The sequence below is a fragment of the Protopterus annectens genome, chromosome 5.part0, assembly GCF_019279795.1.
Source record: "Protopterus annectens isolate FY-2018-M chromosome 5.part0, PAN1.0, whole genome shotgun sequence".
NCBI classification, from domain to species: Eukaryota; Metazoa; Chordata; order Ceratodontiformes; family Protopteridae; genus Protopterus; species Protopterus annectens.
Window position 1 is genome coordinate 667,088,672 of NC_056735.1, and position 26,564 is coordinate 667,115,235.

Consider the following 26,564-nt stretch of genomic DNA (forward strand, 5'->3'; position numbering starts at 1 on the left):
TAGTGAGACTGTATTAGTATTATTCTTCCTTATATAGGTTTAAAGTTGAGGTATAGGTTAAAGGGACACTGCATGGAACATTGTGCTGACACTTCTTATCTCTAGTAAACTGGACATTTGCATAGCTTTTTGTTTTGTTTTTTGTGAAATGTTTATAGTATGATGTTGAACTGTTTTTTTTTTATGTTTCTTCACGTATACCCATGGATTACAATTTGTATGACTATAACTCTAAGTATGGTGCAATGTGCACTGATTGGATACTTTCACATCAGTGTGCTTAGATCTTGGAAGGATTTTACTTCAGTGGTTCAGGTTTGATTCAACAGAGGGTCATCAAATTGTTTGCTAAATGTTTTTTTTTTTTCAAAATTATACAGCCAAGATGGTCACACACAAGACTAGTCCACAGGGAGTGAGTGGAGAACAGTATGCCACATTTGGAAAATCAAAGAACAGGAATATAATCAGGGTAGACCCACTTCATGTAAACGTATTGAACAATCCAGTCAAAGTTAAGGCAGTGGTGTCTTTACACACAAGATATGCTGTTACAACAATCTATTTACAAGAAACTAAGCTTAAGTTATTAATCCCCCTTTTGTAAAAATAGGGTAAAGGTAAAGTTTATAACAGCTGTGCAAAGTCAAGTGATTATTTTAGTACATTCTTCTTTAGGTTGACTAGTAGAGTTAAGGAAGATGGATTGGGATGGTAGATGGACTGTGTTAATACTGAAGGTAGGGCTGAACAAAGTAGCACTGGGGTGGTATTATGGCCATAATGAGGATAAAACAGAAGCTTGGACTAATCTAGTAAATTATCATAAACAGCAACATGCCAAAGCCTATTAGGAAATCTTGAGTGGAGACTTCAACACAACACTGGATCCCTGGACGGACAGATTGCCAGCTGGCGTAGAGAGGTATCATCATAAAACATGGGCCTTGAAGTGTGCAATGGAGAGGTAGAACTTAATAGATCTGTGTGGTGGGCTTTGACTCCTGACTAGAGATTATACCTACTATGGAGTGAAAGAAGGGGAGGGTGTGTATGTGTGGGTGTATGAATGCATGCCTCTCCCTTCCTTTACCTTGGAAATGCTGCTATGTAATACATCTGAAACAGCCTACAATACTTTTTTTCAAATGTTTTAATGGACAAAAAGTCATTCAGAAGCACCTCTTCATGATTTCTATCATTATATTAAGAAATCAAAATAAATTTTAAATGCTTAACACAGTCAGTTACATAATAAAACACTTACATAAAGCTTGTTCTAAACAATTCCATCTACAGTCTCTCTCATTCTTATTGAGTATAGGAAGTTTGCAACTTTCAATGTGCTCTGTAGCCAAACCTAGTTAGAGATAATAGCTGATGCAACAAGATAGAGAACTTGTTCACATGACCACATGTTATTGGGACCTCACCAGGTAGCCTTTCCAAACTGTTCTAAATTCAGCTGCCCGAAGTGGAAGGGGTCTAGGCACTGCTGACTCAAAAATATCACTGTTCTGGTGTCTCTACTAAAATGCACTAATCATTTGTCACATTTTGGGGAATCATTCACGGAACTGAGACAAAAAAGGCAGTAATTTGGTAAAACAACAAATGATTACGCATTGAAAATGGGATATCCTGAAAAGGTTTATCAGCAGAGAATAAAGCAGAGTTGGAAAAAAAGACAAAAAAAAAACTTTTTCTCATGAAGCGCCAGTGGTTGTGATGTAACTGAAACATGTTGATCACTGTGCTTTCTAACAATTAATTTCAAAAACATTAATTTCTAAATCTATACAAATGTTAATACTGAAAGACTAGATTAGTACAGCAGAGAAGGTTGCTCCTATCCAAATGAATTGTTAGGAACAGTAACAGGTGAAACATACTCTGTTAGTCTTCTGTTTTTTTTTTATTTCCAACACATCCTGTGGCCTTTGTTTTATTATCTGGCTTAGTAAATACTGTTTTTTAACACATCATTCTACAAATACATACCATTTACTGTATGACAGATTTGTAAAAGGGAAGTGTAATTAAGCAATGGTCTAATTTTATATTAATGTGCATTCTGAAAGGAAATCATACTTTGAAAGTATAAGACAACCTGCAATTATTTCACTTCCTAATTCACAGTGAGCTCAAAACATATTAAATGATAATGAGGATAGTCTTACTAGCAGGCAATGTCAAGGACAGATAAATATACATAAAAACATTAACATAAAGAGTGTTTCTTATATTTCCATCATTCTGTTGACAAAGCAGAACCTCTCAATAGAGATATTCATGTCTGACAGTAAACAGTAAACTGCAAGGGATGATCAATCATAGGTCTCCATGAAAGGAAGACTGTAGTTTGGTAATGCAAAGCAAGGTTTGGAAAAGTACTGGTTAACTACAAGATGTGTCAGAAATTCCAACTAATTTGCAGCTTTGCACCCAGAGTTTTTTCTGCAGTTCTTCATCATAGGATACATCTGCAGATTTTGTCCTTTGACCATTGTACAAATAACAGCCACCAATTCCTTCCATCTGTGGTGAGACAGCAGCATATATTGAAGTTGAAGCTCCCTGTTCAGGCGTCTGTAATGCAAAATGAGAATTACAAAATTATTATTCAGGAAATTCATACAATGTGAAGTCAGAATAATATTGCCAACATAGCACACAGCTTGTGCATATCATCTTACTGATAACTTCAGCCATTCAACATATACTGAAGACAATGAAAAAAGAAAACAGCTTATAACATTTCATTGTTATACACATTATTTAACAGTTCACTAGATTTATGGCAGCAACTGCAAGGTACAAAAGCTCTTTAAAATAGCCTCCACATCACTATAAAGTCAGTCAGAAAGTGAAAGGCCATCACATAAAGTTATAATTCAATAAAAGTGTATAAAAAAAGATAAACATTTAATTCCTTGAAACAGTAACTCACCAACAAGTTATTGCTTAGATGAGACATCTCAAAGAGCTATAAAAATGTCTTGGTCAAAAGGAAATGTTGATGAGGTAACACAAAAAAAAAAGATATGCTACAATGCTGTAGGGAATTTATTGACAGAGCTATTCTAAATATTTAATTAGCTCTACAGAAGAGTCATAGCAAGTGCTAAGCCAAACGAGCATTCTTACAAGTCACAGACAGCCATCCCGTAGACCAGCTGAAAGAGTACGAATGTATCTGGTAAACAGTTCTTAACTGGGTTGCCCCAAGGAGCAGCTACCGGAATGGAAAAAGCTAGGGGACCCACCCCAACACAGACACACACACACACACACACACACACACACACACACACACACACACACAGACGCACACACACACACACACACACACACACACACACACACAATTCTAGTCCTACAAAACATATTCTGGCGTTATTGTGAAGAGCAAACCTGTGTGTTGCTGAAGATAGCCCAACAAAAACAAAACAGCAATTTGGTAAAATGCAGACGTACCACCACAAGCTGAGTAAGAACTTCCTTTACTAAAAAGAATTAAAACCATAAAAAAACAATAAAATACATAGTCAATATCATTAGGGTTGATTTTTCACCAAGAAACCAAATGAATCAAACAAAACGTGGTAAGTGCTTTCAGTCGTAGCCTTCTTCAGATCCTATTTACTGAGCCAAACACTTCAATCTATAAAGTAGCTGTTAGACAATCCTTACACAGAAACTAAGCCAACTCCTTCTTTTCTCTTCCTACTGAATTACTTAACAATTCATCTAATCATCAATAAAACTTGGCCAAGCCTCTTATCTCGACTTTAAACTGCTCTAATTTGATTGAGGTAAGAGGCTTGGCCAAGTTTTATTGATGATTAGATGGATTGTTAAGTAATTCAACTGGAAGAGAAAGGATTGGCTTCATTTCTATATAAGGATTGGCTAACAGCTACTTTATAGAGTAAAGTGTTTGGCTCAGTAAATAGGATCTGAAGAAGATTACGGCTGAAAGCGCTTATCCAGTTTTGTTTGATTCATTTGGTTTCTTGGAGGAAAATCAACTCTATGGATATTGACTATGTTTTTTATTATTGTTTTATGGGTTTAATTCTTTTTATTAAAGAAAGTTTTTCTGGAGTTATGGTTGACAAAATAATGCTTGAAGGTGCACAATGAATACTAAGTGGACATGGCACACACCCATCTGAGAATGAGACATTTATGAAGCAAGCAATAAAGGTGGCCAATACTCTAGTGGAATAAGCACTGACAACAACATTTGTCACTAGCCAGTTGGCTGCTAGATGGTAACAAGCAATGTAGCTAGCAATCCACTTGGAAAACATCTGCTTGGCAACTGAAAGTCGTCTACTATCTGATGTAAAGGAGATGAACAACTGCCAATCTTCCTAAATTTGTCCACCTATTTCAAGTAAGACTTAACCTGTCTGTGCATATTGAGGATGAGAAAGGCTGTCTTTCCCATGATTTCTGTACCTGAAGAGAAAACAGGGAACTGGAAAGATTGGTTGAAATACAAGTCTGAAATAACTTTCGGAAGGAAGCATATATTAATCCTGGTAGACACTATGTCTCTGTGAAAGACTGACAAGGTTCACGAGCCATATGCAGAAGTAATGTCCACAAGAAAATGTTTTTCAACCAGCAAGCTCAAAATGAAAAGGGGCAAGACTGTCAAAAGTTCAAATGTCACTGGTAAGTGTGGTACTTTAAATTAGGATACTGCTTGACCAGCCAGTATTGCACAAAAGTCCTGCTCTTCATAACGCCATGAAGACACAGACAGTGGCATACACGATGACCTTATGAAGCTGATGCCTAAATCATACAGGTATCCCACATAAGTAAAGATTACTAGCAAAGTCTGTCTAATTATGACAGTACAATACACAGCTTCACAAAAAAAGTGAGAACATTTTCTATATGGAAGCAGAGTAATGATGAATGTAAGACTTTCTGGCAACCTCTCTGACCTTTGAAGCATCAGTCAGCAAATTCAGTGTGATCGATGCATCCACATCAGAAGCCAGGCCCTGAGGTGTAGTCAGCTACATATGCAACATACTGACAGACAAATGTTTGCACCAGTCCATAAACACCCATATCAGAATCCGGAATCCCAAAAAAGTCACAGTGTACAGTATTAAAAGAATCATTTCAAGAGGCATCTTGTATAAACAGCTGGAGAGTGTTCCTATGTGGAAAGCACAGTTGTGTAGCTAAACTTACCATAAAAACAGAAGTTCACCTGATCACGTCTACAGTAACCTAAGCTATATGGTGTTACATACTGCTTCCAAGATGGCTGCACACTGATCAACAGCTTAATTTCAGCTCTCCAAGTATGAAAAAAGAAACACAGATAGGGGCCAGTAACTCTACCAGATTTAATACATTTGATGACTGGCTATTAAGTACACAGTTTGGATGCCAACAAAGAAAAAACATGGAGAGCCTGAAAGAAAATCAATTAGAAAATGTGAATTGAAAACACTGACTAGGAAGAATCCTACAGCTGTTCAGCAAAAAGCAGTTCAAGCTCCAGCATGGTTGCAAGGATTGGCTTCCAGTAATCTAGATGAAAAAATAAATCAAATGTGTTCAGAGATGATTAAAATAAATGAAAGATTGATAGAGTATATCAACTTAAATAACAAAAGGCTGGAAAAATGGAAGAAGCTTTAAACTGCTATTCAGATGAACTTATACAACTGCAAAATCAGAGGTCGAAATGGAGAAAAGTTTTGCTAAGTACAAAACTGCTCAAGAAGATTTGTTTAAAAAAATGGTAGAGTTAGAGGACAGGGCACACAGAGAAAACCTCAGGTTTTCTGCTGTACCAGAGAACTGGAAGGTTCAGAATGTATTAATTTTATGAAAGCACAGATAAGCAACTGGACTGGTATTCCACAGAAGGATTTGTTAACTGAAAGAGCACATTGTGTATATGCTCCAAACCTGACTATGAGAAAGCAGGCAAGACCTGTACTAGTAAAGATGCAATCATATTAGCAGAGTTGATCCTGACAAAACTGGCAGAAGGCCAAAGTAATAAAAACTGGAGAAAGTAGAGTGTTTGCAGAAAATGATTATTCACTGTACACCAGGCAGAAGAGAAGCACATTTATCCCAGGAATCAGGGAATGTCAAGAGGCAAGTATGAGATTCAAGCTGTTGTATCCTGCTGTCTTCATAATATTTTTCCTTGGAGGATCAAAATCACATCTTGTTTGATGCAGAACAGACTAGTGTGGAAATGCAAAAGTTTGAGCTAAACAAAAAAGTAAACCACACAGAGAAGGAACTCTGATTCTCATTCTTCTGATAATAAAGCTCATAAAGAGACTTTGCAAATGAAAAAATTTTCAATGTCCAAAAGGAAAATGCTTGAGAAAGAGAAAAAAAGCACAGGAGTTGACTAGAATAATCAGGAGTTGTTTGAACTTGACTTGGGGTGTGGGGTTAGGAGATGGAGAAGAACACGAAGAAGACCAGCAAAACTAAAATTAGTGAATAAATGTGAGATTATAATGCATCAATCACATTTGTGAAATAAGGCTTTGCCAGAAAAAGTGGAAAGACTGGACTTTTGCTGACTATGTTAAACTTGTCTGGGACTGAAAAGCATATACCCCACTTCATGTCATTAATATTTGGAAGCACACTAAATGGAAAGGAAAAAAGTAACTGTAAGCAAAACAATTTTTGTTCTTAACTATTTCTATTGAACATTTCATGACAAATCACATGCTGTATAGTAAAGCAATTTTAGTTACTGCTGTATGTGATAACAATTGTAAAGTAAGCAAGTGTCTTTTTTCTTCTTTTTTAGTTTTAAGAAATGTAGACATTACAATGCAGAAAGAGAAGACATGCTAGACAAAAGCATGTTTAAGTTAGTATGCTAGACTCTTGGGTTGTTGAGGTGTGGAATGTGGTATAAAAGTGCACAGATTATAACACATGTAGAGTGGATATGTTTGCTCTTACTTTTGCATAGGTGAATGTCTGGATCAAGGGCCTTGGCTTAATCTAACAATTTTTTGTGTAAGCATGTAATTAAGAAAACAGTGAATGTAATGTAAAGTTTTCCTTTAGCAAATAAATGTTAATTTTGAGAAGTCTGTAGCTAAGGGCAGATTTATTTTATTTATTTACTTAATTATTTGATATTCATTTACTGGGAAAGTCTGACTGGGCCAGAAACTGCCCATTTTCATTGAAGGCCCCAGGAGAAAAGCTCCACAAATACAGTATTTCAAAAATCAATTGCAAATATTTTCAATCACAAAGTATCATGTTACACTATAAAACATAGGAGAGAAAAATGTATTGATGTACATTTTATTCTTAGGTTTCCATGGATGCAAGCTGACTGGTTTGCAATAAAAGCCAGAACACTTTTTAAGTCTAAAAAAATAAGTTATGTTCTTAGCATAACATCCCATCTGTCTTGTCAATCTTTATTTATCCTTGACCTCTGTGACTCGGTTTCAATTGTCGGAACCGGCTCAGCCATTACACGATTAGTGCAAGCCAAAACTCTCAAGCTAAGTCTCTACTCATAATACCTCTCTCCAGATTATCTCAGACTGAGTTTGCAGCTACGCAGGAGGATAGCAGAACATGTATATGGAATTGAAGAGGCTATGTCCAAGGTCAAACCTGATAAAAGTTATCAGGACAAGCGTTGGATCTTCCAAAGAGTCTGCAGGAGGGGGAAGGAAGGTGGGGTGCCATGGATAAATGAAAATCGACAACACAGATGGAATATTATGGTACGAACATAACTTCTTTATCTGATCTTGTCAATCTTCATTTATCCTTGACTTTTGGGACAGAGTTCCAAGCTACATTAGATCTTGGGTGGCCTCATGGAATGATATTCCTGAGAACCATACAGCTAAAGATGCTCTTCCCCTGGAGACCAGATCTGATTTGTAATGAGTGATAAAGGTATGTGGAGTACCCCAGGTTGGTGCTGTGCATATTTCGTCCATGGAAGTCTTAGAATGGAAAACAGCAGACATGGCTATTGGCCTAGCAAAGTGTGCTCTTACTGGCACAGGTAATTGGAGATTCTTTTTATTGCAGATGAAAGTAATATAGTCTCTTAACCACCTTGACAAGGTGACTTTTGAAACAGATTTCCCCAGAGATGGACCTGAGAAAGAGACAAATAACTCTTTAGTCCTGCTGAGGTAGAAATGTAACTGCCTGGGAACACCCACCAAATATAAGCAATATTCACCTCTGTTGGAAAAATTTGGAAAGAAAACAGGTAAGTCAATGGTTTGATTAATATTAGTTTCTGAGACCACCTTAGGAAGAAAAGCAGGGTTGGTTCTTAGTGAAACTATCCTTATGAAAAACCAAATATTGGGGATTTTACTATAGTGTTTGTATTCTGGAAATTCTTCTGGTGGAGAAAAGGACTATCAGAAAATGGTCTTCCATGAAAGAAAATTCAAGTGACCGGTAGCCGGTAGTTCAAAGGGGGAAAGGACCAAAGACTGCAGAACCATAGTCAGATTCTAAGGAGCTAGAGGGTCTCTATACTGTGGTTTCAGCCGCAAGGTTCCTTTCATGAACACTTTACACAGTCTATGGGAAATTAGCAAATCATTTTCAAAGCTATTCTGGAAATTGGAAATAGCAGCTACTTGGACCTTAATAGTAGAAGCTGAGGCTCAATGTTTGAAAAGCATAGCCAAAAATTCTAATACCTTTTCAATTAGTGTGGAGAAGGGGATAAGACCATTATTGTGCACCCAAACTGAAAATCTTTTCCACTTGCTGTGATAAAGTTTCCTGGTGGAAGGTCAATGGAAAGCCAGTAATTTTTGTGGACTACAGAAGACAAAGTTTTCTGCCTGGCGAATAACAGAATTGGAGGAGCCAAGCTGTAAGCTTGAGGTTCTGAAGACTGGGGTGCACCAGTCCCTGTGGATGAGACAGAATATCCGGAACTGGGTCCAGAATCCATGGACAGTGAATTAGATGAGGCCATACAAATGGGAACCAGAATTGTCGAGGCCAAAAGGGTGCAATGAGGATCACCTTGCTTCTCAACCTGTTGGCTTTTTTAAGAAGAGATGAATCAGTGGGAAGGGAGAAAACCATAAAGTAGACCAGAGGGCCAACTGTGAAGGAGAGCATCTCTTGGGGACTTCAGGCAAAATAACTGATGGACTTGTTGTTCAGGGGAGATTTAAACAGATCTCATCAAGGCTGGACCCAGCAATGGAAAATCTCCTCCGCCACTCTGGGATTGTGAGACCACTCATGAAGCAAGATAATGCACCTGCTCAACTTGTCCACTATCACATTTGAGGTCCCCAGAATGTGCATTGCTATCAGAAAATGGTTGGAAGAAATCACCCATTGCCATGCTGTGAGAGCTTCTTGACACAGAGGGTAAGACTTTTCTGTCTTGTTTTTGATGTACCAGACTACTGATATATTGTCCGATTGAATTGCAATTGCGCCTGGGGGAAGAGCATTTTGGAAGGCTCATGTTGTTATGCAAATTGGCCTCTATCAGGGGCCAAGTGCCTTGGACTGTTCTGCCCAAGTAATGCTACACGACAACATCTGGGAGGCATCTGTGGTCACTATGGCCTTGGGGTGCAAGGGATAGCCTAAGAGGATCTCCTTGGACTCCATCCAGGAGGATAAGTCCTTCTTGCAATGACTGTTGACTAAAACTGGATGTGTCACTAGATGGGACAGGCTGGACCACTAGGATGCCAAAAGCCACTGTAGCAATCTCATGTAAAATCTTGCTAGTGGAAATAAAGTAATGGCTGCTGCCATGGACCCTAAAGTTTGAAGGACAAATATGCAGGTACCTTGTCGCTGGAGAGAATGGCTTATACTTGGGATCTTATCTTCTGTAGCCTGTGTATAGGAAGGGAAACTGTAAAAGAGATTGTATTAGATAGGCTCCTATGACCTCTAGATCTTGAGTCAGACTTAGTTGAAATTTTGATTGAGTTACTGTAATGCTCAGACGAGCAAACAGGCATAGAACACAATTTGTTGCTTTAAGCAGTAGATGCCTGGTGGCAGCAGTGATGAGCCAGTTGTCTAGATAAGGAAACACCCAGAATCAATGCAGCTTCAAGTGAGCTGTCACTGCTGCCAAACACTTGGTGAACTCCCTGGGGGCTGTGGTGAGGCCAAATGACAGCACTCTGAAGTGAAAATGACTGGGTCCTAGCCGGAAACGGAGGAAGCTTCTGGAGCGTTGATCCATTTTTATGTGGTAATATGCATCCTGAAGCTCTACAGAGTACATCCAATCATCTTCCTCTAAGAAGTGTAGGATAGACTGTACTGTGACCATCTGGAATTTCGCTTGCTGAACAAACTTGTTCAGAAGGCTGAGATCTAAAATTGGTCCCAAGTCCCCTGTCTTTTCTGGCACCAAAAAAGAACCTTGAGTAAAATCCAGACCCTATATAGTCTGGTGGGTCTTATTGGATGACTCTTTTTTTCTAATAGCTTTTGAATTTCCAGACTTGCCTGATCTCTCTGACTGGGTGGAACATCCGGGAGTACAAAGAAAATCTTCCCCGACTGCTTCCAGAGATGAGCAATCAGGCCCCCTTTCAGGAGTGCTGGAACCATGATTTTGCAGGCCACCTCTACCATGGGGTTGGCATCTTCCATTGGAGCTCTCACCTCTGCCTCAAGGGGAGCCACTGCCATTTGTGTCCTGAAAAGGCTCTTGGGATTTTTTTGAACCACATCTTCTAGCTCTTCTAGTTCCTAGCTCCGCAAACTCAAACAAGCACATCCAGGCATGTCGCCTTATGACAACCCGCTGCCCTAATCATCCTTTGGCTGCATGCATGATGAGCCTCATGGATGAGTTGGGAATAGACTCCAGGGCAGCCAGCTGGGAGGCTACTTTGTCTTGGACCTCCTCAGACACAGCCCCTGCAAGGGTATCTGATAACTCCTTGATCAGATCCCTCTGGGGCCTAGTAAAGTGCGCCAAAGAAATTCAAGGACCTTAAGGCAAAGGCCAATGATGCATACCCTTGCTTTCTGAATCTGTCCATCTCCCTGGACTTTCAATTAGGGAGATGAACACTGGAACTCTCTTCCACAAGTTCCTTTTTGGTGGCAACCACAATCACAGTGGCATCTACTGCTAACCCCCTTAGCAAATTACTGGTAGTCCTCTGGAGCTGAAAGAATTTTGTCCAGTCTCCTGGGGATTGGCTCTATGGAATCAGGGGCCTTCCAAGCCCAGTGTGCAATCAATTTGATAAGATCATCAGCAGAAGGGGTCACCCAAGAAGTAGATGGGTGAGCAACAAAAGCTTGCAGGTACACGGACTCTTCAGAAGTAGCGTCTTTGGGTTTCCAGTTACCCCTTTGTTTCAGTATTTCTAGAATTTCTCCAAAGGAGACATCTTCTGGGGGTGAGTGAGCGGAACCCACCCCATCATCGAAGTTTGTGTTTTCTGTGACAGATTCTTCAGGGAAATCTAAGTGTTTCCTCTTACATGTTTTTTTCTGGGGGATCTCCTCAGTGGGAATCTCTCGGGAGGACTCAGAAGCAGACGGGCCCTGCACAGGGATACCCTGCAGCTTTGTTGCTCGTGACCCATGCATGGAGGTTCATGGGAGCTCTGGGTGAGAGGGACTCCAGGGATAATACTCCGATATGGGAAGGGTCAGCTTAGAACCTGCAGAGGCCAATGCCCTCTCCGTAACCTGGAAGGCAGGTCCCCCTAAAGAGGGATGGAAGCCCAGAACTGAGAAGAACAACCTCGGAACTGTGGTCCCACCCCACTCAGAGAAACCTAGCCCCGAAGCAGCAGCCAAGGAAGAGCCCACATCAACTAATGTTCCAAGAGTCAAGGATGACCCCTTGGATCTGGCAGTGGAGCTACAGCCCTAGGAGTCTGTCATTTCTGATGGAACTGAGGAACTCAAGGCAACCCCTGGAACAGAAGGGGTAAGCACTGTTGGCACCGGGGTAGCTGGAACCAGAGTAATCAGAGTTGTAAGCTCTAAGCCCTCAGATAAGGTTAGAGGAGGAAAGTTTGGTGGTGTCCTGGGAGAGAAAACCCCATCTCTAGAGGGGAGTAGGGCCTGGAAAGAGACAGAAAGACCCCCCTAGCCACTAGGAGCTGATCCACCAACTTCACATCAACTTCAGTCAGACTCATAGAGGAATAGATGGAGAAGCCTGATGGAGATTCCGGTCTGTCTTGGAATGGACTTGGGAGCTGTCCCACAAATGGGTCAACTGAAGGGGAATATCTTGTCCTGGGTACATTGATGATATTTGATTTTGGCACAGGGGTGGTATTGGTTACAAAATTTCTTGTAGTGTCACAGGTGAAGCCAGTACCGACAGGGAAGTTAGAGTTGATGGTAGTGTGGTGGCCGGCACCGAGACCTGTGGTGCCAAGGTAGTTACAGCAGATGGTGCCAAGGAAGTCGGTTCGGTAATTTTCTTAGATTTAGACTTCAGTTCCGCTGGTGATGTGGGAGCAAAAAGTTTGTGTTTTTTAGCTGCTGGAGCTGAAGGGGATGCCATGACTGAATGACTCCTCTTCAGTCCAAGTTCAGATTAGAGGAAGAAGAGAGGGAGGAAGATGACGTGTCGGACTTGGACAGATATTCCTCAAAGGAAGACTTAATTAGACTTTTCAAAACAATTTGTTTTTCTTTTCTACAAGGGCCCAGTGACTGAATGCTTGACAAATTTTATAGTCTTGCTGAAGATGTGCCGGGCCCAAGCAGTTCACACAAGAAGAATGTCCATCAGAGATGGGCATCTTCCTACCACAACCTTGACATTCTTTAAACCTGGTTGTTCCATTGGATTTATCTGCCATGTTGACTATGGAAAACAACTGTCAACAGACAGCACTCACACATACTAAAAGGAAGGACACACAGAAGAAAGGAATGGCTACCAACAATGGTGGGCCAGAATTACCAAAAAAGGTAGGGAAAGGGAAAGTACTACAAAGGATACTGCAAGGTAAAAACAGCACACTCACTCACTGAAAAGAAAGTGAGACAGAACTACGAAAGGACAAGGGAAAAACACCAGTGATGGTATATGAGAACATGGAAGTATAGGGGAGAGGGATAAACAAAGAAGTAAAAGTACGTAGAATGAAATTCAACTATAGGAATATAAAATATCTAAGTGATAGTACAGCAGAAAAATTAGAGAAGAAACTATGAAAAACTTAAAATTTTATTTAGCTGATGAGAGAATCCGGTTGATTCATCTTGCAACAAGAGATGCAAATGAGATCTGAGGTAATCTGGAGAGGGATATTGTGGGTAGAGACTTAGCTGGAGAGTTTTTTGCTTGTGCCAGCTGTGTAATGGCCAAGCAGATTCCGATGATCGAAACCAAGTCCCAGAGGTCAAGGATAAATGAAGACTGACAACATCAGATGTTGATGTTTTCAGAAAACATACAAGCTGTTTTTCACATCTGGGAGACAAAACAGACAGCAATTAATAAGTAGCAGCACAGGTTGAAAAATGCACATTAGCATGGAAAAGTTTAATTTTAAATTAGGTTATGTCTGTGTGTGCAGTTGTCAATTTGAAAAAAAAAATCTTCCTATCAGGAGGATTACATTTCATTATTTGAGGATGTACATAGGTTTGTGTGTTTAAGATGATATGTTATAGGTGAGTGCTTCTTTTTTTTTTTTTGAGGGTTTTCATTAAAACAAACGTCTTGTAAAATGTGGATTAGGTTCATATGGAGAAGACAATAAACAAATGTATAAAGATCAACCTACCAAACATTAATGGGTTTGTGTAGAACAAAAGCTGAAAAAGACATTTAAAAAGCTGTTACATATAATAGGTGGGAATAATAACAACTTATCATAATGGCTACACTAAGCATATTATTTTGGAATCTGAATGGCCTCATAGGTATAGACAAAAAGGAAAGAGTATTACATTATGCTAAGAAATGCAATGCTACATAAGACACACTTAGAAAGAAATGAACATATAAATTTGATAAGGAAATGATTTCAGGAGGGATATACAGTACAGTATCAGAGACAAAGGAAAAGGGGACTACTTATATTAATTGCCAGAGGAGCTCCAATAGTGATAGAAGAGAAAAAAGATAATAATGGTAGAGTTGTGGTAGTAAAGGGCTACTGGCAAGGGAGGAGGATTACACTGGCATGTATTTATACTTCACCTAAAACTACTATTACGGAGCTTAAGAAAATGTTGGCAGAGGTAATCAGCTTTCGGCAGAGAATATTAAATTTTGGGAGAAATAATCAGCTTTCAACATGGAATATTACTTATAGGTGGAGACTAGAATTTGATTTGCAACACAGGGGATGTATTTGGGGAACCTAGAGGGAAATATAACAAAAGACAGTAGATTTATGAAGAAGTATATGAAAACATTTGGTATGGAAGATGTGAATTCAGTAGCAGGGGCTCAGGGAGAATTTATATTTTATTCCCCAAGGTACAATAACTGGGCTAGACTAAACATAAATGATATTTCACAGGAACATGTGCATTTAATCAAAAGCTTCAACACACATCCAAGAACTATTTCAGATCATATGCCAATAACAACTATGATAAAATGCAGGGTAATGAAGTAAAAATGATACACTAGCCCTTCCACACCTACCTGTTAAAAACAGCAGAATTTAAGAAATGGGTAATAGAAATTATTCAAGAGTTATTAGGGAAAATAGAAATGTATTCAGTAGTTAAAGCTAGAGAGTGGGATAAAATTAAAGTGGAGTTTAAAAATAGGGCAGAAGTAAAAGAAAAAATATGTGGTTTAAGAAGTAACAATTTTTTAGAGGTGCAGACAAAGGTTAAAGTATTGCAAAATAAATGGAATCTCACAGAACAAAAAGAGGCAAAACTACAGAGTGCTAAAGAGAAAATAAGGGAGTATCTGGATAATATGCATGAGATTAGAAAGATTGCTGTTAAGCAACTGTGTTTGATAATAACTCTGGAGCACAAAAACTTTTAGCACAATGACTTAGGCAACAGAAGGTGGAAAGTATTGTTGTCAAACATAGGTAGCCTATAACAAGAAAAATAACCAGAGATCCTGCACAGGTATTAGAGATATTTCAGAAATGTTATAAAAATTTGTATAACTCAGAGAAATGTAGAAATCAAGAAAGAACACAAATGGAGATGTTTATGGTAAATTTAGGTATGCCAAAGTTAGAGGTAGATGAGGCTCAACAAATATCAGTTACGATAGCAGCTGATGAGAAAAATACAGTGGCAAACAATCAAATTGAAGGAAAGTCTCTCAGAACAGATGGTATACTTGTGGAAGTGTGCAAGCTAGGAGGGAGGAAAGTGATAAAAGGAGGGGAAGCACCAGCATCCTGTAAGAAAACTGTAACTGCTGTAATACCTAAAAATGGCAAATACCCATCAGACTCAGCTTAGTATAGGTTCATTTCAATTTTAAACCATGATTATAAAGTGCGTATGTCTACTAGCTGAATGAATGGGCAAAGGTATTACCAAAATTGATAGATTTGGATCAATGTGGTTTTGTGGAAGTGAAGCAGCATTTGACAATATTAAAAGAACCATGATGATCCACTGATGATCCAGATGGAAGCAGAGTATAAGAAAATAGCACTGTTGATGCTGGGTTGTGATGCACAGACAGTATACAGCAGAATAAGCTTGGATTTTATGAGCAGGGCAATGGAAGTATTGGCATTCCCTGATACAATATTAAGGCTAATTAGGAAGATATACGGGGATCGGGGGCAAAATTAAAGTGGGAGGGTTCATTTCTGACAAGTTGTGTCTGAACAGAGGAACCAAGCAGGGGTGTCCTCTTCCTCCTTTTTTATTTGCTTATATTTAGAGTCATTGGCAAAGAAAAGGAACTCAGAAATTCAAGAATATAATCAGTATAGTAATCAAGAAATGCTGGCTTTATTTGCAGATGATATTATTTTGTACCTAATAAAACCAGAAAAGGACATCTGAGTTTTGTGGAACATCGTGAGTCTGGTTCAAGTTCAAGTCTTTTCAGGGTATGACATTAATGAAGATAAAAAAAAGGCTATAGCTGTAAAGTATTTATCCATACATGAATTGGTCCAGCAATACTCATATCTATGGGGACACAATAAAATTAAGTATTTAGGAGCATGGATTAAGAAGGATTCTGTTATAGCTGCTAAAGATATGTGGGAAGACCCAGGCAAAAGATAATACAAAAACTGAGAAAAGTACAGTTGTGTACACTTACCATAAATGTAGATGTTCGAGTGTATTCACTGTTGCAGTCATCACACTTGAGTTATCTGCCTGCAGGTAGCCCTCAGTCGGCCAGAATACCAGAGTCTTAGTATCTCTGCGTCGGATGCTGTCGCTTCTTCCATGATGTCAGGTCATCAGGGGTATAAAAACAGGCAGCCGATGCCATTACATCGGTTTTTCTTGCCCCACATGTCAGGAGCCCCCAACTAGGGAGCTAGTATATGTTGAGGAAACCACCACCAGTAAAAAGTAAATACCAATACCATTAGGAATAGCCATAGAGAGGAGAGATAGAAATATAGAGAAAACCAGGGGACTGGACGGAGGGAAACCAGGACTGCAACAGTGAATACACTCGAACATCTACATTTATGGTAACTGTACACAATTGTACTATGTTCTTCATGTTTCACTGTTGCATTCCCAAAGCCGAGGAAGGGTGAAGGCAGTCAAGAAGAGTTAGGGCTGGCTAGTAGGCCTTGCAAGACTGCTGTAGCAAATCCTGCCCTGGATTTGGAAAAGATAGGTAAGTGGTAATGCTTGGTGAAGGTGTGTACAGAACTCCAGGTTGCAGCTTCCAGAATGTCCCTGGTAGGGACTCCCCTGAGAAATGCGGTAGAAGTAGCCCTAGTGGAATGTGTTCTGACCCCCTGAGGGGTTGATTTTCCATGGTGCTTGTAGCAGAAATGGATGCAGTGTGATATCCATTTGGAAATGGTTTGTTTAGAAATGGCCTTGCCCTCTGCCCCTGTTGCAAAGCTAACTAGCAGCTGGTCAGACTTTCTGAAAGGCTTAGTCCTATCAAGGTAATACCTGAGCTGCCCGTGCACATTCAAAGAGTGCAGGATCCTTTCCCCTTTACTCTGAGGGTTACGGAAGAAGGTTGGCAAATGGATGGGTTGGTTTAGGGTCACACTGTACACCACCTTAGGCATAAAGGATGGGTTAGTCCTAAGGAAAACCCTGTCAGAGGGAGAGGAATTTTAACTCTGCTGAAGCAGCCTGTTCAAAAGGGGGAAGAGTGAGCTTTTCCAGTACAAAGTTAAGGTCCCAAGCAGGGATGGGTGCTCTCCTTGGGGGCCTTAAGTTGTTAGCCCCTCTCAAGAGCTGCTTAATGAGAGGGTGAGAAAATAGAGGTGGCTCAGTTTTGTAATGAGCCGAAATGGCAGAGGCATGAATCTTAATGGAGGAGAAGGATAGGCCTCTGTGGTGTAGCTCGGCTAGGTAATCCAGGCTTAGAGGTAAGGAGGGCACAGCTGTGGCCTTTCCTTTAAACTGAATCCAAGAACAATATATTTTCTACATTTCCACATAGGATTTCCTAGTACCAGGCCTTCTGGCTTCAGGAATGACGTCCAGCACCTGTTTACTTTGGGTTGCTCGTGGAGTATTCAAGGAATAAGCCAGGCTGCAAGATTTAGGGTTTGCAATTGGGGATGCAAAATCTGTCCCTTCGGCTGTGACAGCAGGGTAGGGGTCTGGTGTAGGTGCCAGGGTGGCACCGTTGTCAGGCTGCGCAGGAGTGGGTACCAGTGCTGGCGTTGCCAGTCTGGGGCAATCAGAATTGTCCTTGGCCTGTCTTCTTTTATCTTGAGTAGTACTCTTGAGAGAAGGGGCAGAGGGGGAAAGGCATAGACTGAGAGGTTTTCCCATTGAAGGGATAGGGCATCCACCTTCCAGGCCCTGCTGTGAGGGTTCCTGGTGTAGAATTTGCTAAACTGGTGGTTGTGGGAGGAGGCAAATAGATCTACCTCTATGGTCCCCCACCTCTGGATCAGAAGGTTATAGGTGCTGTGCTCCAATTTCCACTCGTGTGGGTCTAGGAGATTTCTGCTTGTCATCTGCCAGTGAATTTTGTTTGCCTGGCAGGAATTGAGCTTGTAGATGGACTTGGTTGTCCAAAGCTGTGCTCCACGGAATCATGGCTAACTTGCAGAGTGGGTAAGAATGGGTTCCCCCCAGCTTGTTTATGTACCACATAACTGTGGTGTTGTCTGTTTTTATCAGCAGTTGTCCTAGAAGGATTAGGTATCTGAAAGCTGTAAGAGCATTCTGTACAGCTAGCATTTCCTTTTGGTTGATGTGCAGGAGAATTTGGCTTGGGCTCCAGTGGCCCTGAATGCATTTGCCAGCCATGTGGGCCCCCCATGCATAGTCTGGTGCATCTAAGGTCAGGGTTTGGGCAGTGTGGGGTAGAGTAAAATGCAGTCCCTTGTTGTGGTTGCATGCTTCTGCCCACCAAAGGAACTCTGCCCTCAGACAAGGTATGATAGGAATGACTGTTTCCAGGTCCTGAGAATGTTGGCACCAAAGACATTTTAAGTACCACTGAAGTTTCCTCCTATGCAGTCTTGCATAAGGATTTAGCAGAATACATGAGGCCATGAACACTAGGGCTTGCAGTATTTTTCTTGCAGTTGGCTAGGTTCTGGTGGCCATTTGCTTGAGGTAGTCTGTCAGATAGACCTGTTTTTCTGAAGTGAGACAAGCCATCTGGGAAGTTGTGTCCAAGCTTGCTCCCAGGAATACAATCTTTTGACTGGGCACCAGTTGTGATTTCTTTTCGTTCATGCTGTACCCCAGTGAAGTGAAAAGGCTTTTTACAAATGCCAGGTACTGAAGCAGCAATTCCTGGCTGTCCACCTGAATCAGGCAGTCGTCCAAGTAAGGGTAAATTTGGACATTTCTCTGCCTGCAGTATGCAATGGCTGGAGCCAGGCATTTTTGTGAATACCCTGGGCACAGTAGATAAGCCAAAGGGAACTGCAGAGAACTGATAATGCATAGATCCTGCCCTGAAACGTAGATATTTCCTGCATGATTCCCTGATGGGGATGTGCAGATAAGCTTCTTTTAACTCTAGGGTGACTAACCAGGCATCCTTGGCTAGCACAGGGAGAAGCTGTTGCAGGGTAAGCATCTTGAATTTTGGGACCACCAGGAAGGTGTTGAGAATTGAAAAATCTCGGATTGGGCACCAAGAGCCCTCTTTCCTGAGTACCAGGAATAGTCTGGAGTAGAAACCATGACCCCTTTGTTCTACTGGAACTGGCTGAATAGCTCTGATGTTGAGCAGGGAAAGAACTTGGTTATGAGCCTCTGCCCACTGGTCTGGAGGAAGGTCTGGAAACCCGCTTGGGGTTGGCAGTGAATGGAAATAAAATTTGTACCCCTAGGAAACAATGTTGAGGACCCATCGGTCCTGAGTGATGGACATCCAGTTTTTTGCATGTAGGGCAAGTTTTCCTCCTAGGGGCACAAGAAATTGAGCAGGGCTGGGAAGTAGAGTTGAGAAATCTTTGTGAACTTTTTCCATAGGGAGGTGGCTTACCACTCCCTGTTTTAGTGGTGGGAGCACTCCATTACTTAGATCTCTGCATACCCTGAGACTGTAGTCTGGGTGGTCTGTTTCCCCTGGGTCTTGTTTGGGAAGGCCTGGAGGGGGCTGGAAAGGACCATTGTTTTGAAGGGCAATTCCTACTGAAGCGAGGTGGTTGCACTTGTAAGAATTCTTTAACAGTTTGCATAGATTTAGCTTTTTCTTCCATCTTTTTAAGAACTTTTTTTCTGCTTTGGTGCCAAACAAAACATCTTTATTTAAAGGAGCATCTAGTAATTTGGATTTGACATGATCTGGCAAGGTCTGCTCCATCAGCCAAGCATGTCTTCTCAGTACAGAGCTAGTGACTGCAGCCCTGCAAGATGCTTCTAGGGCATCAAAACGACACTGCAAAGTATGCTTCCTAACTTGGTTTGCAGAATGCATAAGCTCTTGCAAATCTTTATTTTCTGCACAATCTGGAAATATTGCCATTTTTTGTTTAATGAGTTCCATAATATGTTGCTGGTATTTCAGCATGTAAAACTGGCAATTCAATGCCCTGATAGCAAGAGTTGCAGAGGTATACACCTTCTTACCCCATCTATCTAAAGCTCTGAATCCCTGACCGAAGGGGTAGGATTTTTGGCTCTAGTAGCCTTAATACCTTTAGGTCCCTGGGAAATGATCTCTGGATCAGCAGTATGATTCTTGAAAAGAAACTTGTGAGAATCAGGTACTCGGTAGTACCAGTCAGGTTTCCTAGAGGTCGGACATAAGGTGTTTGGAGTAAGACTGGATTTCATGAAAATATCGTCCACAACATCTAGGACAGGGGAATAGCTAAAGGCCTGTGCTAAGGTAGCTCTAAAAATTCTCTGAGTCTCTTTTTGGACTGAGGATAGCCTTGGCATTCCAAATGGAAATGCTTTCTTAAAGTATGCAAGGTTTCACCAAAAGAGAAATCCTCTGGAGGGGAGGCAGAGGGAATGGATTCCTCTGCATCTGAATCCTCATAGGCTGTGTGACGCCCGTGCCCTGGCCCAGCAATCAAGGAGCCTCAATCCTCACCACTAACACCAGTGAGGGGCATCTCATATAGGAGGAATGGATAACAAATACACATAGTAAAGTGCAATACCAGTAGGATATACTTTTTCCCTGTGGAACCTGGGGTACTCACGAGGACCCACAATATCCACAGCTACCCTCTGAAATGGCTCCTCAATTACAGGCAAAGGCATCAAAGGAGCTCTCACCTTGTCTCCTGCCTTGTCTACCTTTTGGCAGTGCTCACAGGTCCTGCAGTACCCTGTTACATCTCTGAAAATTTCAGGCCAATAGAAGTTCTGCATAATACGCCTCTTTGTACGTTTTATGCCCATATGACCTGCAAAGGGAATATCATGGGCTATGGCTAGAAGCGCCAAACGTTAGGCTCTAGGCACTACCAACTGCTGTCCTCTCTCACCTTCTAGCCCTCCCTCAGTGGTCCACTCTCTGTATAGTAACCCTTTGTCCCAGTATACAGATTCTCCCTTTCCTTGAGAATCAGGTGCCTCCCTAGCTACCTGCCTCAGGCCTTGCAATGTAGGGTCTGGAAGCTGAGTCTGTCTCAACTCTCTCCTTGTAACCCTTCCCAGCTCCCCTTCCACAGGAAGTCTGGCATCCTCTGACAGTGGTGCCTTCACTGTCAGCCTGGGTACTACTACTCACCTCTACCTTTGCAGTCACTCTGTCTAAGGGAACATCAGTACCCACAATCAGCTGTGGCTCACATTCAGTCTCACTGCTACAGAGTAGCTCCCCCCTGAAGTACCCACCTCACCAGTCCTGGCTGCAAGTATGCAGTCTGTCTGGGTCTCCCCCAGGCTACCAGCCCAACATGCTTGTCTCCTAGCCTGACTGCGTGTAACTGCATAAGCACATGGTATTGACTCATCCAAATCCTTCCCTATCAGGACATCTGCAGGATGGGAGTTCGGTACCCCTTTTGTCTGAAGACAACCTACTACTGGGATTTTGTATTTCCCACTTATTGGCTCCCTCACCTTTTGTTCCCCACCTTGCCCCTGTGGACATCTGTATGCCAAATGGCCCCACTGGTTGCATTCAAAACATTTAAACCTAGGTCCTGGATGTGTACCTGGACTAGTGGCTTCCCCTGCTACTGGCAGATTCTGTTGGTGCAGTCTGTGCTGCACACCATGGGTTTGTTTAGACTCATGAGCAGTACTGGGGGTCCCTTTCCTGTGCAGGACTCCCCTGCTTGCCAGATATAGGTCTCCCTTCTTCCCCAAATCATCTGAAGTAGCACATTGTCTATCAGCTAACCAGATCCTCATGTCCTCAGGCAATGTGCTAAGGGCTTGTTCCCTCACAAAAAGGTCTGCCAGCCCTTCAAAAGTGGTAACCTGACATCCACTCACCCATCTATGGAATAAGTGCTCAGTTCAGTAATATATTCACACACACTTTTATATGTCTTACGTCTATGCTCACAAAACTTTTTCCTATACGTTTCAGGTGTTAGCTTAAACAATTCTAACAAATGCTTTTTAACAGCAGTATAATCAAAACATGCAACGTCAGACATTTTTGACAACACAGTTACAGCTTTACCATGGAGTAAGGGGGTCAAGAACCGTACCCAGAGTCTTTGGTCAACACTCTACTGTTTCCATACCACTCCCAAACATATGAATAAAACTATCAAAATTATCCCCCCCTTTAAATTGCGGAAGAAATTTACTGACCTGTTGTGCTTTTGGGGTCCAGTTACTCCCTTCCCCATTACCTCCATGACTCTGGCGAAGAGTCAGCATCTCCTTCTCATGCTTCCTCTGCCTCTCCTTTTCCTCAGCTTCCAGACGTAGCAGTTTCTCATTGTCCTCAGCCTGCAAACGTAGCAGTCTCTCAATGTCCTCACTCTTTAGATGCCTCAGTCTCTCAGTTGCTTCTATTTCCACACGCCTGGCATCCAACTCAAGTCTCTTTAGCTCCAGATGGATTTTTAAGTCCTCTGGAGAAAGGTTGAGCTGTCCATTCTCCAAGGGTATTATATCTCCACTGCCAGTTTGATTGTCCTCCTGGTTATTGTTTTCTGATGCAGCTGTAACCAAGGCTGCAATCAGATCTGCCTTAGTCAGGTTTCCATGCACCAGTCCCCTAGCCTGGCACATCTCTGCCAGCTGGATCCTTGTCAGCTTTCCATACTCCTCTGCTGACATGCTGCCTGCTCACCTTGACTAACTAAGCTAACAAAAGAAATAAAACAATTGTGATCTGAACTCTAAGCATTCACTGCATGGTTGATTTACAAAACACCTTCAAAGCTCACTGTACACAAGCTGCAGGAATTCACTCTACCCATTCACTACAAGCCAATTAGTATTTGCCAACCAATTAATATGTGATGTGGATATCCCACCACTGCCAAACAATTAATATGTGATGCCCGTGCCCTGGCCCAGCAATCAAGGAGCCTCAATCCTCACCACTAACACCAGTGAGGGGCATCTCATCTAGGGGGAATGGATAACAAATACAAACTGTAAAGTGTAATTTCCCTTAAGAGCACACAGAGATCACAGTCAGTCCGGGGCTGGCCGCTTCTTTGCTCTTCAAGTCCCCAATAAGACTCCCCACTGGCACAGCTATAAGGTCCAGATCTCAGTCAGCTGGGCAAGCTAAAATCTCTAGCACCCTCTCTGTCCAACCAGTGCTTCATGTCCCTGCCCAAGTAGCTGACACACACACACTTTGAGATAAGAGTTTATACAACCACACAGACACTCCTGGGGAAGGCTGACACAGGTTCTACAGCTGTGCCCCTTTTATCCAGACTTTATGGTAGAAATCACTGCCACCACCCAGCTAATATTTATCAGCTACTCAAAGGCCCTTAAAAGGGTGTCCAATTACTACTGTGCAATATTATTATCCAATTGGTAGTATAACTAAACAGTCAAGGCTTATAAGAGTGACTTGGTATAGTAATGACTGTAAATATGCAATATACTCTAGAGCTTAAATTATCTCTACACAAAACAGCCACAGTGGAAAGGTTTTAAAATATTTAATAATAAATAATAAAAACACAAGACAATACTTCTTACTACACAGTGCTAGTCAAGAGTTCAGAGATCACAGAGAAATACTTAAAATAATTCAGTAGTACAGTTCTGACATCACAGAAAAACACTTAGTCTAATCTTTCTAGTTTCTAGCTATTTCTAAGAGAAAACACAAATCTAAGATAAACTTACTTATAGAGCAAGACAGTGCTCCGAGTTGGATGGTCAAGACAAAAATGCATCAAGCTCTCTGATTCTCTCTGCTTTTAAAATCACATTCCTGGTTCCCATTACATCATTCTTCACACTTCCCTGGGTTCCCAGGCTAACAGAAACTACATTTACATTCTTAACATCTCCTTGTGTTATCTTGCAGCTGGTCAGGAAGCAGAGCAATAACAATACATTTGCATGTATAAATCTAGCAATTTAACTCTTGGTTAAAACAATAAAAAGAATGTCTTCATCTAGACAGGCTGGCGCCAACTTTAGATGAAAAGGTCAACATGGTTTTACTTGGTCAGTAGAGAGCACTGTTTTGAGATTTTTGCAGCTCCACATCTAACAGCAGTTTTTTCCATTTAAGACAACAAGCCTGTGCCTTACATTAATATTTACAAATGATAGAATTATCTATAAAATTCTATCTGGCTAGGCTGGCAGCCTTCACAGGCTGATAAGGGCATGTCCTGATAATCAGAAAGGTCAGAGTCATCGGACTCCTGGCCTGTAGAACCTGAAGGCAACTGAATTCTTTGTCTCTTAGCAGGGGAAGGCTGGCTTCCCCTAATTAGCTTTATAAGGTCTTCAGCCATTCCAAGCATTTGTTTTTGTGGCATGGGGCCCTGAGCATGCACTTTGGTTGTTGGCTTTCTAGGTGTAGTGCGTACTCTGGACCTAAGAAACTCGGTAGTTTTGGGTAAAAAAGTTGTCAGTTTGATTCGAACATCGGGGGGTCAGAAAACACCCTCAGAAGCCAGTGCCTGCACAGCAGCTCTGGACCCATACAAGGTAGACACATCCACTGGTTCCATAGTCGAAGAAGAATCTTGCGGTATACCGGACTCTGAATGGGTCTCAGCAGAGGCCTGTGAATCCACAAAAGCGGTCATCAACGGCTGCAAAGGCACCTCACTGAGTACAGGCGGACTGGCGACTAGCTTAATGGAAGCGTCGTCGCCAGTTTTGGACCTATGCGGTCTGTCTCTGTCTTTATCCTTATGTTTTTTTGGAAGATTGGTAGTTGGATGGCTTACCGAAGCCATTTCGGAATACGGAGATCAAGAGCGAAAGAATTTAGCAACAAAAATAGCCCGACGACAAATGGTTCAGGTATTAAACAAGGCACAAAACCAACAGCGAGGGAAGTCATGGTCTGGGCCTAAACAGGTGATGCAGTAAGAATGAAAATCTTTGTGAGGTATTTGCTTTCCACAGGCAAGACAATTAACTTTTTCTGACATTGATTAGAGCAAGAAAAAGGGATTCCCAATGGGGTACTTAGCTTTAGAAGACTTCAGGATTATCAACTTGAAAAATGAAAATTTCAGGTAGCGGCCGACCGGCACTTACAAACTGCTTCCGCTTCAGGCTCCTCCTCGGCAAGAAAGACTGATGTAATGGCGCCGGCTGCCTGTTTTTATACCCCTGATGACCTGACGTCATGGAAGAAGTGATAGCATCCGGCGCAGAAATACTAAGACTCTGGTATTCGGGCTGATGAGGACTACCTGCAGGCAGATAACCCTAGTGTGATGACTACAACAGCGAAACATGAAGAACATCTGGAACCTCTGTTTTATGGATATGGATAGCAAGACATAAGCAGTGAAAATGTTTTTAGTCCTTTTATATACAGGTCACACATATTTTTATCAACCAAAGAAGATGTTGTGGACAGCAATTAATAAAAGAGTTAAAAGACTGTATCTGGGAGAGGAAAAGGGCAAGGGTCAAGTGGGATAAACTGATCCTTCCAACAGAGTAACGTGGATTATGATTACCTGATTTGAAGGGATATTTTAGAGCTACACAGTTAATGCACATGTATATAACACAAGCAGAAAATTATAATTCAAAGTGGAAGGGATAATGATGATGAAGCAGAGGAAGAATTCAAGAAATAATAAGAGAGTGGGATTTTGGATGCAGATCTTTAAGGAAAAAACAACAGCCACACATAATATCATATTTATAATGTAGCAGAAAGTATTCTAAGAACGGGTGTATATTATATGTTTGAAGTCTGAAAACATCGAATCTCATATGATCAACTCCATATGAGCGAAGTTTTCAAACACTGAACATAAAATATAAACAAACTAAAAAAAAAAAACCTACCTGAACGCTCTATGCAGGGGGGCAAGCTCTCCTGCACCCCCCCACACCCTGTGCTACTTAAATATACCAACTCCAAGATTGCACTACATTGAAGTGAAGGGAAATATTCCCTACGGCGATCTCCATTGAAACGTTCAATGTTTGAAAACTTTGCTCATATGTCGATCATATGAGGTTCGAAGTTTTCAAACTTCTAATTTATAATATAGACCCCTAAGAACTAAGCCAAAACAAAAATGGAGAAAGATGATTTTGCCAATAGAGATGACTACAATTAGATAATAGGCAACAGTGGGCTGGAATTTACTGGAGAAAACTGGCAAAGGAAATGGCAGCAAATAGCTACAGAGCAAAATGTAATAGTATGGGAAGGCATTTGGACTGAAGGCTAGAGAGTGCCTTCCCTAGCAGGGTTTGCCAGCTGAACATAGCCAAAGAGAAAGGGATAAAGGAATCTTAAGTCAAAGATCTACTCTGGTAGACTTTATAACTGAATGTGGAATAGAAGCTGCTGTTAAAAAAAGGATAATTAGTAGGGCATATAA

General features: G+C 41.3%; 1 protein-coding gene across 1 annotated transcript in view; it reads right to left on the bottom strand.

The window, feature by feature from the left end:
* Window positions 1–1,896: 1,896 nt before the first annotated feature.
* Window positions 1,897–26,564, bottom strand: part of DHRSX (dehydrogenase/reductase X-linked) — a 1,564,048-nt gene continuing 1,539,380 nt past the window's right edge. The window contains exon 6 of the mRNA XM_044072516.1: window positions 1,897–2,589. Coding sequence (XP_043928451.1) covers window positions 2,398–2,589 — 192 coding nt within the window. The 3' untranslated portion in view covers window positions 1,897–2,397. The remainder of the gene's footprint in view (window positions 2,590–26,564) is intronic.